General features: G+C 45.9%; 1 protein-coding gene across 6 annotated transcripts in view; it reads right to left on the minus strand.

Moving 5' to 3' along the window:
• Window positions 1-17,801, minus strand: part of DHX30 (DExH-box helicase 30) — a 41,122-nt gene that overhangs the window by 9,659 nt on the left and 13,662 nt on the right. For all 6 annotated transcript variants that reach the window (XM_050942445.1, XM_050942447.1, XM_050942446.1 and 3 more), the window contains 8 exons: window positions 11,675-11,805; window positions 10,950-11,060; window positions 8,341-8,696; window positions 7,341-7,464; window positions 5,085-5,234; window positions 3,973-4,125; window positions 1,792-2,613; window positions 463-541 (listed from right to left, as the gene is read on the minus strand). In XM_050942445.1, the coding sequence (XP_050798402.1) occupies window positions 463-541; window positions 1,792-2,613; window positions 3,973-4,125; window positions 5,085-5,234; window positions 7,341-7,464; window positions 8,341-8,696; window positions 10,950-11,060; window positions 11,675-11,805 (1,926 nt within the window). The remainder of the gene's footprint in view (window positions 1-462; window positions 542-1,791; window positions 2,614-3,972; window positions 4,126-5,084; window positions 5,235-7,340; window positions 7,465-8,340; window positions 8,697-10,949; window positions 11,061-11,674; window positions 11,806-17,801) is intronic.

Consider the following 17,801-nt stretch of genomic DNA (forward strand, 5'->3'; position numbering starts at 1 on the left):
TTTGCTGACAAACTCTTCAGATCTGCTTGCAGCCTCAGTGAATCCCAGACATGGGGTCTCTCTGTAGCTTATAGCAGCCAAGGGCACATGGCAGCTGCACACTAACGGCAACAGGGTTTACCCTGGGCTGCCTCAGGGTGAAAGGGCTCAGAGAGCAGATCCAATACAAAGGAGTTGATGGCACATCCACACAGGAGCTTTCAGGCATCGCTGACCTCAAGTTTGTGGCTGTTTCACCACCAGGACCCAGAAGACAGTGCTCTCAGCCAGCGCAATACAAGGATCAAGGGCTGGTTTTGCCAATACCTTCAGTGCCCGTAGAAAAAGACAGGATGCCAGCCCCCTGCAGGAGCCAGCCCTATTTTATGGGTCTGATCTGCTTTGGCAAAGGGTCCAGGCTCCACCTGCTCTTTCCCCATCTTCCAAAACCGCAGGCAAGGGAGAAAGTAAAGCAGCACCTACCTGGGTCTCCATGGGCATCGATCTGGAGCACAAGGTCAGTGATCAGCTCAAGGTCGAGGACACATTCATCATCTGATTGCTGAGAAACACAGGAGGATATGTAAATACTGGGGTAGCGGCAGTGACCCAGTGGGCTGGGGAGAGGGGTGCTACACACCCTGCAGCATCCCCCTAAGATGGCAAACACCTTTAAAAAGAGACATGGGCTAGCAGTCTGATCACAGCACTATGAGCCAATAACTCCAGGAGCTTGAATTTAGGCTCAGACTCATTCTGGTCACAACCTCTGCTGTAAAGTGCGGATACCACCTCCCTTCCCCAGTCTGTGAGCGTCTGCAGGGATTTGTAAATATCAGCATTATGTACTATATGGTCACCATCAGCTCAGTTAAATCATGGCTTTTAGTGGGGGCAGGAGGGTGCCATGTGAGAATGGGACATCAGTGAATCCATTGGGCAGCACGAGCCAGCAGCTTTTCTTTTCATTTCTTTGCAAGTGAGAAAGAGAGCGCACCCAAGGAGTGGGGCAGGCATCTGGAGTGGTAAAGATCTTTTAAGAGGATAACAGAACGAGAGAGAGAGAGAGAGAGAGTGTGTGTGTGTGAGAGAGAGTGATTGTGTGTCAGAGAGGGAGAGAGACTGGACCCTACTGTGATTGGACACACCCCAGAAGCCAACAAATATTATGAAGAATCTATACATAAGGAAGTGTTCCAGGGGGACAGAGTTCGGGAAAATAGGCCCAAGCTGCAGCATGTATCCAAGGACAGAACTAGGGAAAGGAGAATTCAGCCATGTAGGTAATCTACACTTGTTTAACGAGCTGTCAGCTAACTGGTTTGCAGTCTGGACACTCCACAAACATTTGTGTTCACTACTAGAGGCCAGAGTAAACCATAACCAGGTGTGCCCGCTTCAAATGTCTCTGGAGTGTCCCAACTTACATGTATACTGACGTGAGCTAACTCGAATTGGCTGGCGGCCCATTTCCTCTATCTCAAAGCATTCAAGTGCAAGCAAACCCATAGGGAGTTTGCAGTTCATTACAAAGGAGCCACTGCCAAGGAGTTTAGAGCCAAGTCTGAGATCTGATTCAGATTTTAGATGAAGGTCATAAATGGGATCTAACCAAACCTAATGGGAACCTCAGGAAGTCTTGGCTGGAATTAAAACTTTGCCAATAGCTGACAACCCAAACCCAGCAGCACTAGGCTAGTGCAGATGCAGCAGGATGGAACTAGTCCCAGCCCAAATCTCTTTTCACCGCTAGCCATCTCTGGGGTTAGTGTCACAGACAGGGAAACAAATCAGAGTATGCTGCAGGCTCACCTTCACCTCGTAGTGCCGGTGTCTGTGCCGGCCCAGCTTGGCCAGGATCTCTTCCAGGTAATATTCCTTCACGGGGTACATGAACCCTGGCACCTTGACCACGGGGCAGTCCCCAAAGTACTGCGAGAAGCGCTGGTTGTCCCCTGTGGCACTCATCAGGACCAGGCGCAGGTCGGGGTTGAGCTTCTGGATGCCCTTCAGCAGGATAAGCAGGAAGTCGGTGTTGACGTCCCGCTCGTGGACCTCGTCCACAATCACGTGGCTGACCCCCTCCAGGCTGGGGTTCCCCTGCAGCTTTCGCAGGAGGATGCCCACCGTGCAGAAGAGCAGGGCTCCTCCCCTGGCAGGTGGTTTGCTCTCCAGCCGCACCTGGTAACCCACGTTCTTCCTCATGTTGGGACCCAGCTCCTGCGCAACCCGCTGGGCGACCGAGATGGCGCTGATCCTCCTCGGCTGGGTGATCACCACATTGCAGCGGGCACCGCGCCCCTCCAGGATGTAACGCTCCAGCAGCAGCTGAGGGATACGGGTGGTTTTCCCACAGCCAGTGTCTCCTGCTATTACCACCACAGGATTCTGCTCAATGGCCGACAAGATGGTGTCCTTGTGAGGATCCACAGGCAGCTGGTGGCTCTCCAGCCACGATGAACCCCTCCTCTTCCAAAGGGCCAGGAGGTTCTGGCTAAGGCACACCTCCTCCCCCTCCGACATGGGCGTGTACGTCTTCCCTGTGATGGCATCACTGATAGCACCAGACTCCTTACTCAGGTTCATCATGTCGTCAGCAATCCGAGGCCTGGATTCCCTCGAGTCCACCGGGAACTGAGGGAGGAGGAGAAAATTGGCACAGACAGATGGTTAATTTTGAAGCAGTTCCTTAGAACACAGAATGCCAGGAGGGTATGTTGCGGGGTCAGAGCTGGGGACCAGCAGGCAGGATGCTGGCTTTGGCACTGACCGCATGGCCAGGAGCAAGTTGCAACTTACGTCCTTTGGGCAATTCAGCCTCTGAATTCTCATTTTGTAAAGACTCAGCTCAGAACATAACCTCAAGCCATCCCCTTTGCTTGGCACATCTCAGCTAGCCCTCTACGTTTGCCTCAGTTCAAACCTCGTCTGGAGCACTCAGTCCTTTCAACAAAGATTTTAGAGACCTGATAACTGATCCTCCATGCGGTGCCCAAGACAGAACAGAGAAACCGCAGCATCATGTAGTGGTGACCCAGCCTGCCTTCCACCCCCATACAATCAATGTTAGAAATAGGGTAAGCGCCCAAGGGCAGGGGCCAGGCCTTACATGAGCAGTGCTTTAGGTGCTGTAAAATAAACCTATCCCCTAGGGAAGTCAGGCCAGCTAACTTTAGACCCCTAGAGTCCACGGGAACCCAGCTGCTGTTCAGTCATACACAGCTACAAAACAGCATGACAAGAAATTAATCTCGGATCCCATGGAAAGCACAAAGGGATTTTAGGGAGCAGAAGGCAGTTCCTCAGGTCAGGACATGCCTATTCAGGTTGAAAGGACTACAGGCATTTTAGAGCCGAGTCAGGATCTCAGGACTCAGTCTTACCCAAACAACGGTGCTTCCCAGAAACAGGCTGGGACACTAACTCTGTACTGATGCAGAGTACCACCATCTACTGGACAGCCACCCGCCATCTCTGCACACACCAGAGACCAGCCTCTATCCTAGTGGAAGTAGGCACAACTCCCACTGTTTTCAGCATCCCAGCCTGGTTCTGAGTTGAGAATTGAGACTTCCTGGTAATGCACCTTGTGTAACCAGCACCTACTGCTCTAGTACCCTTACAAAAGTTGTGCCCAACATTTAATGCATTCAGGGCCATGAGAGAAAAATCCCCATGGGCCATCTACAAATACTTGCAGCTGCTCATCGTAAGCCAAGTAAATGAAGCAGAGATCACTGTATAGTTTGTTAAGCCCGCCTGTGCTAAGAGAGCAGTCACTACCCTGAGTGATTTGTGAACAAGCCAGTCCCACACCCGAGATCCCTGGCTTGTGATTACCAAAGCAGCCCTCCCAGTACACAGCTGACAAAAGCCAGCTCACTGAGTTCATATGCTATCGTATGATACCTGTGGCTCGGTTGGTTCAGGGACAGGGAACCTAGCTGCCCCCTTTGCCCAGAGGTGGCCCTACGACAGGTGAATAAGTCTTACGTGGTTCAGGTAGTTCTCGATCTTACGCAGGGTGGCCTCAGGGACTTTGATGTGGCAGGGTCTCCTCTGATTCTCGCCCAGCTCCCTGAGGGACGTCATGTTGTACATGGCATGGCTCAGTGGATTATTGTTCTTATCCACTAAGCCAAGGCTCTGGAAAGGAGGGAGACAAACGGGGACAGTAAACATGAAACAGTGTCTAGGGAGTGGGAAGGGAACACAGCACAGATGAGAATTAAGTCAGCATTTTCAGAGCCAGACTAGCTTTGACTGCAAGAGCCATTCTCTTCATCTAGCTTAGCGTCTCCCTGCCTAGCCACTGCGAGCGCCTTCCCCAAAGGAAGGTGGTGAGCAAGGAAGGGCAAGTCTCCCTACCCAGGAAGGTCCCAACCCCAACAATTCCTGCCTTCACCAGGGCAGGAGACTGAGACCCAGGGGAACCCTGTAGGATCTTCCCTGCTGTGAAACACACGCACTGGAGCCCAGCGCTGCCCCTGCCACCAACACTGCCAATGGGGAAATTCGCCAGGGAAGAGTCAGATCAGAGGAATGGCATAGGCAGTAATTTCCAGTAGGACTCACTTACAAGAACTATTAATCCTCTTACTGGCACTTCCACAAACTTCAGTAGGTGGCTGACCCAGAATAGTCTTTCCTGCCTGCCCTCTCCCCATTGATTTTGGAGCCAGGTAATTTCCCATGACAGAGAGCTAGGAGAATAGAGTGGTCAGATTGACCCGACTGAAGGAGCAGGGGGCCAGCCTACCATGTCTGGAGGCAGCTCAGCAGCTGAAAAGACAGACCCACCACTCGCAGGTTGATCCTTACACATCACTTTGCTGATGGGCAAAAACTCCCACCAGCGCCATGGAGATTCACGATCTGTTTCCCAACTCCATTGCTGTGCCCCTGCACAAACTCCTAAGGCATTAGCCTAGAGACAAGGACAATTATATGACCCATGGAGTCAACTCTAGGTGGCAGCAGGGAACCCAGATTGAGACACAGAAACAGCAGCAGCCTTAGATCTCGGAGGCTCAGCCTGCCCCCTGCATGGAAGGGATGCTGTGGTAGGAGCCACATCAAGATTTGCTACCAGACACGTCACTCACCTTCAACTTCTGGCAAGCCAGTGCTGCTGCTTTGTTCTCGGCCTCAACCTTGCGGCGGCCCTTGGCGGCGAAGGTCATCGGGCAGGGCCAGCGCAGAGTGAGCTTGCAGATCTTAGTCTTGGTGCCCACAGTACGGAACTGCATGAATTCCTGAAAGAGAGACAGGCAGCTTGTGAGGGAAGAGGAAGGCAACTGAAAGGCTGGTTTATTCAGAGGGAGCCTCTGAAAAGTTTACTAGGCTATATTACCTAAACAGCAGGGCATTTTTACCTGTAAGATTTTAACGCAGTATCTTCTGGAATAGAATCATAGAAAAGTAGGGCTCCAAGGGACCTCAAAAGATCGTCTAGCCCAGGTCCTGCCTCAGCACAGGGAACAAGTAAACCTAAAGCATCCTTGACAGGCGTTTGTCCAATCTGTTCTTAAAAACCTCCAGTGATGGGGATTCCACAGCCTGCCCTGAAAGCCTATTCCAGAGTGTAAATATCCTTACAGTGAGAAATTTTTCCTAATATCCAGCCTAAATCTTCCTTGATGCAGAATATGCCCATTACTTCTTGTCCTACCTTCCATGGACACGGAGAACAATTGATCACCATCCTCTTTATATCAGCCCTTAACATGTGTGAAATCTTATCTGGTCCTCCCTCAGTCATCTTTACTCAAGACTAAACATGCCCAGTTTTTTAACCTTTTCTCAAGGGTCAGGTTTTCTACCTCATTTTTGTTGCTCTCAACTGGACTCTCCCCAATTTGTCCACGTCATTCCTGAAGTGTGGCACCCAGAACTGTACACAGTACTCCAGCTGAGGCCTTATCAGTATCAAGTAGAGTGGCAAATTACTTCCCATGTCTTACATACGACATGACTTTAATACACCCCAGAATTATATTAGCCTTTTTCACAACTACATCACATTAATGGCTCATATTCAGTTTGTGATCCACTATAATCCACAGATCCTTTTCAGCAGTACCATCACCAAGCCACTTATTCCCCAGTTTGTGTTTTTTTGCATCTGATTTTTCCTTCCTAAATGAAGCACTTTGCACTTAGAGAGACAAGGTGGGTGAGATTATATCTTTCACTAGACAAACTTCTGTTGGAGAGAGACAAGCTTCCTAATATCCTGGGACCAACTCACCTACAATTATACTACATACATACTTTGCACTTGTCTTTATTGAACTTCATCTTATTGATTTCAGACCAATTCTCCAATTTGTCAAAGTGGTTTTGAATTCTAATCCTGTCCTCCAAAGTGCTTGCACCTCTCCCAGCTTCATGTCATCTACAAATTTTATAAGCACATTCTCGACTCCATTATCCATGTCATTAATTAAAATATTGAGTGGTACTGGACCCAGGAAAGAACCATGTGGGTCCCCAGCAGATATGTCCTCTGAGTTTGATAGCAAACCACTGGGCACAGTCATTCAATCAGTTATCCACTCACCTTACAATAATTTCATATAGACATTTCCTTAGATTGCTTATGAGAATGTCATGCGACACTGTGTGAAAAACCTTCCTAAAATCAAGGTATTTCACGTGCACTGCTTTCCCCCATACACTAAGCCAGTAGTTTACATAGCAGCATCCGTGTAGTCAGAGGTGACCTGTACTAAATCCCTTCCCCTGAGAGCTCACATCCTAAAGGCTTGGTCGGTACAAAGATAAGATAGAAACAGGCTGCTGTGTGGAGCACTTCACGGAAGGAGGGAGTTAGAAGGTGAAAGATACAAGGGGCAAAGCCTTGTCAAATTTTTTTCAGTGTGTGCAGTGCACAAAGTCTGAAAAGAAGGTGGGTGAAGCGCTCAGAGGAAGGAGAAGAAACCAGAGATGTAGGCAGGAGTGGAGTTCTGGACAAATCTGACCACCAATGAACATTACAGAATTCTCAGAACAAAGGATATGGCTCTGGCTGGCTGCACAAATCAAGGGGGCTTGCAGCACAATTCAGCCCAGCAAGAACACAAACCCACATATAACAACAGCTTCTCGTTTGAGTAACAACGCTCCCACTGTTTCTCCCGAGGGACTTTTCCCCAAGTCTCACTGTCAATAAGGTTTTCCTGTTCTTCAGCCTAATTTCAGCCCATCACTATCTAGCCAACCCTTGGGGAACCGCAAAGAATTCTTCTCTTTCCCTGAAATCTACACCCTTTCAACTGCTGCAGCTCATCCTTCCCAGCGGCTGAAAGGCAGATTCCCAACAAGAGAAGATGGGAGAAGCCATTGGAACAGCAACTCACCTTGACTGTGGAGGAAGAGGTTGCAATCTGAATCACCTGGGCCAGAAGGTTTTTGGGTAGAGGGAACTGGGTCAGAGCCCTGATGGCATTGTTGTCATCTGTCATTTCAACACAGGCTCCTCCCCTGCGAGACGAAAAGTAAAACAGTTCAGGTAGGTTTAAAAAACAAACCTCTCTCTTCTCCCTAATTCTATTTGTGCTCAAACCCTTCCCCCTCCAGCTACTTTGCCATAGCCTAAAGTCGAGTAATTAAAGAATACAATGTGAGTACTGGAGATTACTGAGTTAATTAGCAATGGAGGGTTTGCAGCCAACTGGATAGAGAGTACCATTACACTGCATTACAGAACTCAGAATAAAGACAATCCCTCTAGCCAATGGAACCTCCAAGTCAGAATTCTAGCTTCTACTGAAAGTAACTGCCATCCCAAATATTTACAGTTGCAATGAAAACTGGAATACAGGAATGGCTTTTACTACTTCTTTAGGAGACAAAGTAAATTTCAAAGTATTTCCCCTCTTGTCCCAAAGTATTTCCCTTTAAAAAAAAATTGAAATACAGGTCCTGACTTGTCTTTCTCCTGGAGGACACTGGCAAGGTTTAAAAAGACTGCCAAATTTAAGTGTGGCTTTTGGAGATGACAAACTCTGCAGGCCAGGAGAACTGCTCCCCACCAGATCTCTGAGGCTGGCAGTGAGTAAGCTGGGGCAATTGCCTGTTAGAAGAGCAGGAGTCCAGAAAAGAAACTCAAGCCCTCTAGTGCTGATCTAGGTATGAAAGCAGGCAGACCCACCATGGAATGGCACAGCATGCGTGGCATCCTCATGGAGCCTGGCACAAGAGCTTTATGTTCACACTCTGCTGAAGTCCTCTGTGTGTTCACTATGTTGTGGGCAGCGAGGGGTCAACTTTGAGGTCTATGGGGATATATCAGCCAGTGCACCGACCATGTTCTCACTACTCCCCTGCTTTAGTGAGCTTCTCAGAACATGATTTTACCTCATGTCTCTAGCTGGGGTCCGAGCTTCGTTCTGTGCCATAGATAGGTAATCAGTAACATCAATTGTGTCTTCTTCCAGCTCCCCTTCCTCCAATTCTCCTTCCTCTAGCTCCCCTTCCTCCAGCTCCTCTCTTCTTATTGCTTTAGGCATCCTGCCTTGCTCCATGGACTGGATGGAGTCATCTGGTTCCACCCGTCTCCAACAAGTCGACAAGTCAGCTAGAGATGGTCCAGACTTGGAACGCCATCTGCTTTCGGGGCACCACCTGTCCTCTGGGCAGCCAAGCTGGTCAGCCAGGATTCGGTACTTTGCAGCATCAAACAGCTCATTCCTTGGCCCTAACAACCCCCAGCCCTGAATGGAAGAGTCAAACATTGTTAGACAGCTGTAGGAAGCTAGCAGCACTCGGCAACTTCTAAAGTAGAGTGGGACCATGCTCGATTCAAAGGGAGACATGCAGAGATGAATCCCTTGTGTCCAGGAGAGTGAAAGGAAGCTGAAAAGGGACTTGCATACCCTAAAAAAAGAGTATTTCTCCTGTACCTATTTATAGTCACTCCTTAAAAGGGAAATCTGTTTCTTGCCGACTTCTCTTTTGATCACATATAGTGGCTTGGTATCATGCCGTTGCTTACAAAGGCTGGGCCAGTGCATGCTGGTTTGTTGAACAGCAGACACTATCTGTTTGGTGTTTTAAAACACTGAATCTCCCCCACAACACAACGCAGACTACACTAACTTTTCTAGACTCCTCTTTTCTCTCCCAGAATAGACAATATTGATTCACATAGTAAAAAACTTCACATTTACTTCAACGAACAAAAAATATTTGGGATATCCCAGCAAACGCACCACTGGGGTTCTTGTGAGGGAAAATGTTAATTTTCCATGTCCTCCTCTTTCACGGAAGTAAGACGTTTACCTTTGAGTGACAGATGCTGGTGTTTCTGAGTTTTGTAACCTACAGGGATTTCAAAACTTGTCTGCGCCTGAAACTACAAAGAGCTCCCAACTGCTGTTTGAGTAATTACTAATTGCAAGATGTACTAGATGTATTAATTGCAAGATTATTAATTGCCAATGTACCGACAACAGGTGCAGGGACACCCATGACAACACACACCTTGCTTTTCTTTACTGTGACATTTCAAAGAGCTTTGGCAACATTCATTCATTTAGATGCAGAACACCCCTATTAGACAGGATAGTATTATTTTGTACTGTGGTAGAGCCTTGAGATCCAAATCCCTGATTTGGGGCCCCAGCTATTACATACACATATAACAAAGACAGTTCCTGGCCCTAAGCAGATAGTACCACCTGTTTACTTGGATGGCAAACTATTTATTTATTGTGGATAGCACTGGAATCACAACCTTTAGATAAAGTTGCCCAATGCTTCAGACTATAAAACCCTTGTTTTCAGTTGTGTAAAGCTCTGCTAAACTAACCATTCAGGCTGAAATTTTCTGTGCCAAATGCATGCATTGGGCTGAACTGTTTTGAAAAATTTCAGCAAAAATGGTTCATCTGCTTCTGAAAACACAGTTGAAGTAAAATATATCTCCCCCCCTCCCCATGATAAAAAAATTACCACCATTTGATTGAGAAGCTTTAGCTTTTCATAGGTTCTATGCTTTTCATACTGCACAGTAAAGTAGGTCTAGGGCTGCACACTGAACAATAATGATAAGACAAAACATTCCATCACTACTCATTCAATGAGCACCATCCATCCTGTGCACTGAATGAGGCAGGGATCCTGAGGAAAAAGAATCCGTGATCACGTAATTAAAGACTGCATCATAATGCATATGCATAAAGGGGCAAAATTAAGTGTTGCATAGGCAACCTTAATTCTGTTATTTCCTAACCTTTGAGTGGCTGGCTTTGCAACTATATTGCTCTTTTAATTTTTGGAAGCAATTAGATTTAAATTCTAGGGGGAAGCTGCAGCGACCCCTGTATATAGGTTGCTTAATAGAACATAGGTCAGTATTGTCCCCATTTTACAGACAAGGAAACAAAGGAACAGAGAGGTGATGCAACTTGCTCAAGGTCACAGCAAAATCAACTGCAGGGCTGGGACTGCACCTAGAACCCTGCCTTCCAAGGTGGTTCTCCAGCCACTAGACCGTGCTCCCTCCCTCCCAAACAGCTCCCAATAGAACTCTATACTGTTCGACAGCGAGGCAGGGGAGAGCTTCTCAGTGAAGAACACACAGGGATAGCATTAGGTGCACCCATCTCTCCCAAGAGCGAAGCTTTGGCTGGAGATTGAGGACAACAAAGGACATAATAGAGAAGAACCTCAAGGCTGTTAATGAGCTCAGACAGCCTACTTGCTTGGCCATGGGAGCAAGTGGGCGTGCAAGCTCAGCCACATCCAGCCACTGCCAGCCAACAGTGGGGCTGCCTCTATTCCTGACTAGAAGACAAAACAACTGAGAAAACGGAGGAGGAAAGGGCTTTAAATAAGCCAGAGGTCAAACAGTCATTAAGGTAGGCCAGAAAGTTCAGAGGCCTCTTCCTGACTCTTGGCAGGGATGTTGAGGGGGTGAATGGAGTGGGGAGGGGGAGAAGAGGAGGAGAGGAACAGCAGCTCACCTTGAAGAGCTGGCATGCAGCAGCTGCAGCCTGCCTCTCAGCATCAATCTTTTTGGTCCCATAGCCTTCCACTTCCACATTCTTAGGCCATTTTATGTGCAGAGTGACTTTCTGAAAAGAAAAGAAGAGCAGTGAAGTGAGAGAGAGTGCAGAATCCAAGCCCTCTCCTCCGAGTGCTTGGGTGACCTCTCTGAATGCCAGGCAAGAGAAAGGTTTAATAAATATCATTAAGCAGAACTTATTTTCAGCTAGTACTTTTCAGTAGAGGATCTCAAAGGGCTTTTTATTTAGCCTCTTTTTACAGATGTCACAGCTGAAGCCCGGGAAAGCGAAATGACCTGCCCACAATCACATAGTAGGTCAGTGACAAAACTAAGATTAGAACTCAGGTCTGACTCCTAGCACGCTGCCCTAAGCACATGCTGCCTCCCTGCTGAAAGAAGCCAACTACAGCAAACTAGTTATGTCAAATAATCATCCTTCCACAAACAGGGTGGGTTAGAGATGGAGACTGGGTTTTCACATGCATATTAAATGTGCTGAGATGAAGAACCAGACAGAGGAGGAGTATATTTGAAACACATACTACTGTGCAATAAACCATTTAGAATTGCAATAGTGCTTCAGACGTGTATATTAAAAATCACAACTCTGAGTATTCCTGGCCCTTTGCCACCTAAACATACAAGCACTCCTCCACAGCCAGAGGTTAATAATGGAATTACCTTTTTTCTTGGCCCGTTAGTGTGGATATACACCAGTTTGTCTCTTGCATGAGAGATCCCCAGGGCTCTTCCAATCACACTGTTGAGCAAGTTTTTCGGCTGTGGAAATTCTTTCAACAAGTCTCTGGAATCTGAAAGAGCAATGGAAAAAGTGAATGCCATTTTAATACGTGTATAGTCCTGTTTAAAGGAGCTAAAGCATGTTATAAGCTCTTATCTCACTGAAGTGCTGCAAGGTCTAATATTATCCCTGTTTTTCAGATGGGGAACTGGAGGGAGAAAGTGCTTTGTCCATGCTCTTGCAACGTGTCGGTGGAACAGAATCCAGAAACCCTGAAGTCCCCTGGGCTCTCAAAACTGCAGGACACTCCATTACCAACACACCAATAGCTATTCTGGTCTGGATTTCAGGAGAAGTCAGGCAGATATGTTTACTTATTCCACTTCTAAAAAACCTGAAAACATTCTATTCAGATTTCCTCATGGTTAGAACTTTTGGGTTCGTGACTCAAGGACACATGAAGGCCAATCTAGAAACACTTTATGTTGTACAAACAAGTTTTCTAAGCTTTGAGATGAATGAAAACATTTTCACAATTAAAAAAATATCTAATTGAAATCCATTTCTTTGGATGCAAACTTTCCTTGAAGTGTTCAGAACCTAAACAGTGTGGTACTGGGCTAGCCCCTGAAGCTAGAAAATGAAACAAAATAAGTGAAACTAATTGCTTTAATTGACTTGAGACAAACGCAACCCCCCCTACCCTCCCCAACTCAAAAACACTCCAACCGAACACCAGTTGTAAAATGGCAAAAAGGTTATTGAGCAATAACTGCATTTTGAACAAATTGTTAGTGAATACCCAAATACTTAGGAATCACATACCTTGCCACTGCTAAGTCAATGGCCTCTAGAAAGCAGTGCCTTGAAGAAATGCATTGTGGGATCTGGATACATGGTGGGAGGTTATTTAAGGAGCTGTGGCTCCCTAACTCCACCACAGCTGCTGTCCACTTAATTTAAGTGTAGCAGCAGGACTCAAAAAAGAGGGAAAGGGAAGTGGGGATCTATATTGAATCTGCTCAGAGAGCCAGTTACTGGTATGGGACCTCTCCTTGCAGTCTGTCATCACACCCTCCACTTTTGCGAGATTAACTTGCACGGACAGCAACTAAGAAGGTGGGTCTGAGGAGAACTGGTTAAAGATTGCAGAGCTGCTTACCCAAGCTGAGCATATGTCCCAGCTGCTACGATGAGTAATGTGTCATATGTTCATGCAGCACACATGTAGCCGTTCAGCAGATTTCACTAACAGAAACATTCCCCAGTTATTCTAGAGGCCCCTTAATGAAACTTTGCACATCACATTTAAGGCATAGGCCTCATTCATGGCAGGTTTACAACTCTCCAGAAAGATTTGCTGAATTTCCCCTGGTCAGTCAAATTTCATCAACACATTACAATCCTGGTTGCTAAAAGTTAGGGATTTCAGGTAACGAGAGAAAGAATCAGCTGCTCAGCTACCAACACAAAGCCTAGGAGACATGGGAACAAGAAGTGATCTGTTCTAGTCAGAGCTATTAATCTCACTCACACTCTGTGCTGTTTAGTTTTGCTAAGAGATCTTGGTAGCAGAGATATTGAGGGAAGACACATGGGAACACCTAGACTCCAAGCCAAGAGGACAGCATCCGTCAAGAAACTGATTCGCTGCTATCTCTGGAATATAGATAAAGGCTTTTTCCTTTCATGCTGAAATATTTATTGAAGGAGATGCCTCTGAAGTGCCCAGACAGTATCATTTGCAGACATATCTGAACATTGTTCACCACAGAAAAGACTGTCTCCTGGATCTTCTGGGAGATCACTGACAGACTGTATGTTGTACTGTGGCAGATATACTATCCTTAACCAACTCTGCAGGGCTTTCGCGTTGAGCCTGGCAAATAGTATCATACAGGTATAAGATGCCACAAAAACTATATTACACGGAAAGGCTTTTGGAGACCACCAACCTCCCATATTCTGGATCCTGTCCTCTGGCAAATAGAAAGATGCTGATCTAGAGTCCAAAACAATCCCTGTGACCCCCTCTAAATTTTCTAGGTTTATCCTGCAGCCCAGAGACAGGAAATGTGCCCTCGCTGTCTACAGAGTCAATAGGATTCTTCTAGAGCTGTGCTTTCAGAATCCACGCAAGGAGAGACTTGGATTCCTCTATGTTTTACACGGGCTACCACTTCTGCCAGGAACTTACCTGGTCAAGGCCCCTGGAATCATAGAGAACTACATACAGAGTACTCCATGTGTAAAACTCTTATTTATTTATTTTGGGGTGGGAGAGGAATTGGGCAGGGAAAAAAAAAAGAGAGAGAGAGAGAAGGAAAATGGTCTCAATCTAAAAGAACACATAGAAAAACAAACTGTTGAGCAATAGTCAACATGGTTTCTGTAAAGGGAAATTGTATCTTACTAATCTATTAGAGTTCTTTGAAGGGGTCAACAAACATGTGGACAAGGGGGATCCAGTGGACATAGTATACTTAGATTTCCAGAAAGCCTTTGACAAGGTCCCTCACCAAAGGCTGTTACATAAATTAAGCTGTCATGGGATAAAAGGGAAGGTCCTTTCATGGAATGAGAACTGGTTAAAAGACAGGGAACAAAGGGTAGGAATTAATGGTAAATTCTCAGAATGAAGAGGGGTAACTAGTGGTGTTCCCCAAGGGTCAGTCCTAGGACCAATCCTATTCAATTTATTCATAAATGATTTGGAGAAAGGGGTAAAAAGTGAGGTGGCAAAGTTTGCAGATGATACTAAACTGCTCAAGATACTTAAGACCAAAGCAGACTGTGAAGAACTTCAGAAAGATCTCACAAAACTAAGTGATTGGGCAACAAAATGGCAAATTAAATTTTATGTGGATAAATATAAAGTAATGCACACTGGAAAAAATAACCTCAACTATACATACAATATGATGGGGGCTAATTTAGCTACGAGGAGTCAGGAAAAAGATCTTGGAGTCATCGTGGACAGTTCTCTGAAGATGTCCACGCAGTGTGCAGAGGCAGTTAAAAAAGCAAACAGGATGTTAGGAATCATTAAAAAGGGGATAGAGAATAAGACTGAGAATATATTATTGCCCTTATATAAATCCATGGTACGCCCACATCTCGAATACTGTGTACAGATGTGGTCTCCTCACCTCAAAAAAAGATGTACTGTCACTAGAAAAGGTTCAGAAAAGGGCAACTAAAATGATTAGGGGTTTGGAGAGGGTCCCATATGAGGAAAGATTAAAGAGGCTAGGACTCTTCAACTTGGAAAAGAGGAGACTAAGGGGGATATGATAGAGGTATATAAAATCATGAGTGATGTTGAGAAAGTGGATAAGGAAAAGTTATTTACTTATTCCCATAATACAAGAACTAGGGGTCACCAAATGAAATTAATAGGCAGCAGGTTTAAAACAAATAAAAGTAAGGTCTTCTTCACACAGCGCACAGTCAACTTGTGGGACTCCTTACCTGAGGAGGTTGGGAAGGCCAGGACTATAACAGCGTTTAAAAGAGAACTGGATAAATTCATGGTGGTTAAGTCCATTAATGGCTATTAGCCAGGATGGGTAAAACATGGTGTCCCTAGCCTCTGTTTGTCAGAGGATGGAGATGGATGGCAGGAGAGAGATCACTTGATCATTGCCTGTTAGGTTCACTCCCTTTGGGGCACCTGGCATTGGCCACTGTCGGTAGACAGATACTGGGCTAGATGGACCTTTGGTCTGACCCAGTACAGCCGTTCTTATGTTATGACGCCTCAAACCAATCTTGTATCATTAGGGAAGGGATAATGAAAGCTAACATCACTGTCTGATATACTTGTTCAATTTTGTTAGCTATAATTTGCAATGGTGCCTTTTCTTAGGAAAAACTAATGTGAATAAACCCCTCTCCCTGACTTTTCTAAAAGAACCCCCTCTCTCACTTCAAGCAGGGAGACGGCTACTTCACTCGCTACAGTCCCATGACATGGTTCCATGAAGAGAGGGGAGGGTTGGTAGCTGGCATGGGGGGTAACCTTTTCTTACAATCCTCTAACACTAATATAGTCTGTCTACAGTAATCCCGTTCTTAGGGGAAAAGGAAAGAAACAATTCACAATCACCCCCACTAAACCCACTTTGTAGATGAGGAGGAGGAGGAGGAGTTACATGGACTGCCATCAACAAGAGCATGTATTTTTGGTCTCTGATTGCCTCTGCTTTGAGAAACAGGGCTGCTTCTGAGGAAATCTGTGATAAGGAGCAGACAAAGGATGGGGAGGACCTTGTCACACGTATCTATGAAGAACAGACGTTTTTATATGATGACACCAAGGATTTTGAGATGGATCTGTAGTGAACTTCAGTATTTAATCCATCTGGGAGCAAAGGAGAATGGTTCCTCCAAATTGCAAAATCCTACATTTCAGCTTGTAGATCAAGATCTGAATTGCCAGCTGAGCAACAATGTATGCGTCATAGCTACTGACATTGTCACAGAATGTGCAGCACCCAAGGAGTCACCCCAATAATCATCTTACATCCTCAACTCCAGAACTGAAATGGCCTAATCCCATGTGGAGAAGACATGCATCACCAGAAGTATTTGAAGATGCAAACCTGAATTCCCAAGTTGCAGTGAGCGTAGTTTCCTCCCTGGCAGACTGAATTTCTTGGCACCTTCATCCAAAAGCAGAATGACTTATCTCTCCGAGACGTCTTATCTTGTCCTTCCACCACAATCAGACTTTTCCAGTGTTGGGCCCAGTCTGTAGCCTTAGTGAGATCTACCAAGGTGCATGGCTCCTCCAGGAGCCAGCAGACCAACAGATGTCCCACGATTTGTGTTTTGATGCAGTCATATGTCTGGGTTGTTGGAACAGCCCCACTTCTGCATATTGACTTTTGACTTGCCAACTCTTGTTCAGAGGTGATTTAAACATTTGCAGGTCGACCAGTCTTTCTCCATGCCTCCAGGAAGGCATTCAGCAACATCACTGTACATTTTGACATCCTCATCAAGGATGTCAAGCCATGTGCACCACATTTCCAGTCATGTACCCATCAGTGATTTTAAAGTAGTTCTGTAGCAGTTAGGAAGCTTTTCTGTGATTGCAGCTGGCTAACTGCTGCAGTGGGACCACGTAGCACATGTCATCTACCACTACTGTCTCTGTGACTGTCAAGACTACAGGCCCTGATTGCAGATGGGCTAAAAAGGTAGTAAAAACCCGGTTGAGAGAGTTGGTACCTGAAATCCCCAAGATGGATGAAATGGACGCTGGTTTTAGTCTTTAGTCCCTAGCAGGCCACATCTGTAGAAAGAGAGACAGTCTTACCTTCTTGGACAGTAGACAAGTCAAGGTGGGTTGTAAAAAGCACTCAGCACTGGCCTAACTCTAGAAGACAGTGGGAATATTACTACTGACATCAATGGGAGCAGAGTAAGGCCAACATCCAGCGCTTTTGAAAATCCCCATCCATAGCACCTAAACAAATCAGCCCGAGAAAATCCAGGAAATGCCAAAAATTGTTAAATGGAGAGACTGAATGGCCTACATTCTTATGTGGGGAATAAAAAAAGACTGTTAGGTTGATCCTGACTGTTCATACCTTCCTCCATAGCCTCTTCCTCAGAAAGAGGCTGGAAATGAGCAAGAGATACGCAGGAAAACCAAGCTCCATAAAAATTAATGGAGAATGCCCCTGAAGCATCAGACATGTGCAAGGATGAAAAGCTTGTGGCCCTCCAACACCCACTCATGTAGATAATTACAGTAGGACCTTTCTTGCTACAAGACTACACACCAGAGTTCTCAGGCTGGACTCCATTACAAATATTTATAATACAGCATCACGCAATAGGGTAGGTACAATGCAAATAAAAGACTGTGTAATCCCTGCCCTAAAGTGCTTAAAATCTAAGTATGACAACAATAACCCTCAGAACTAGGGTAGATCATCTCAAATTGGAGAACCACAAATGACAACTAGTGAGGCAAATCTGCGCAGCTGCAGACAGGAAGGAAAAGAGTCCTTATTGGCGCAAACCAAAATTCATACGGATTTCAGTAACAGACTC

This window comes from Gopherus flavomarginatus, chromosome 2 (assembly GCF_025201925.1).
Source record: "Gopherus flavomarginatus isolate rGopFla2 chromosome 2, rGopFla2.mat.asm, whole genome shotgun sequence".
Taxonomy (NCBI): Eukaryota; Metazoa; Chordata; order Testudines; family Testudinidae; genus Gopherus; species Gopherus flavomarginatus.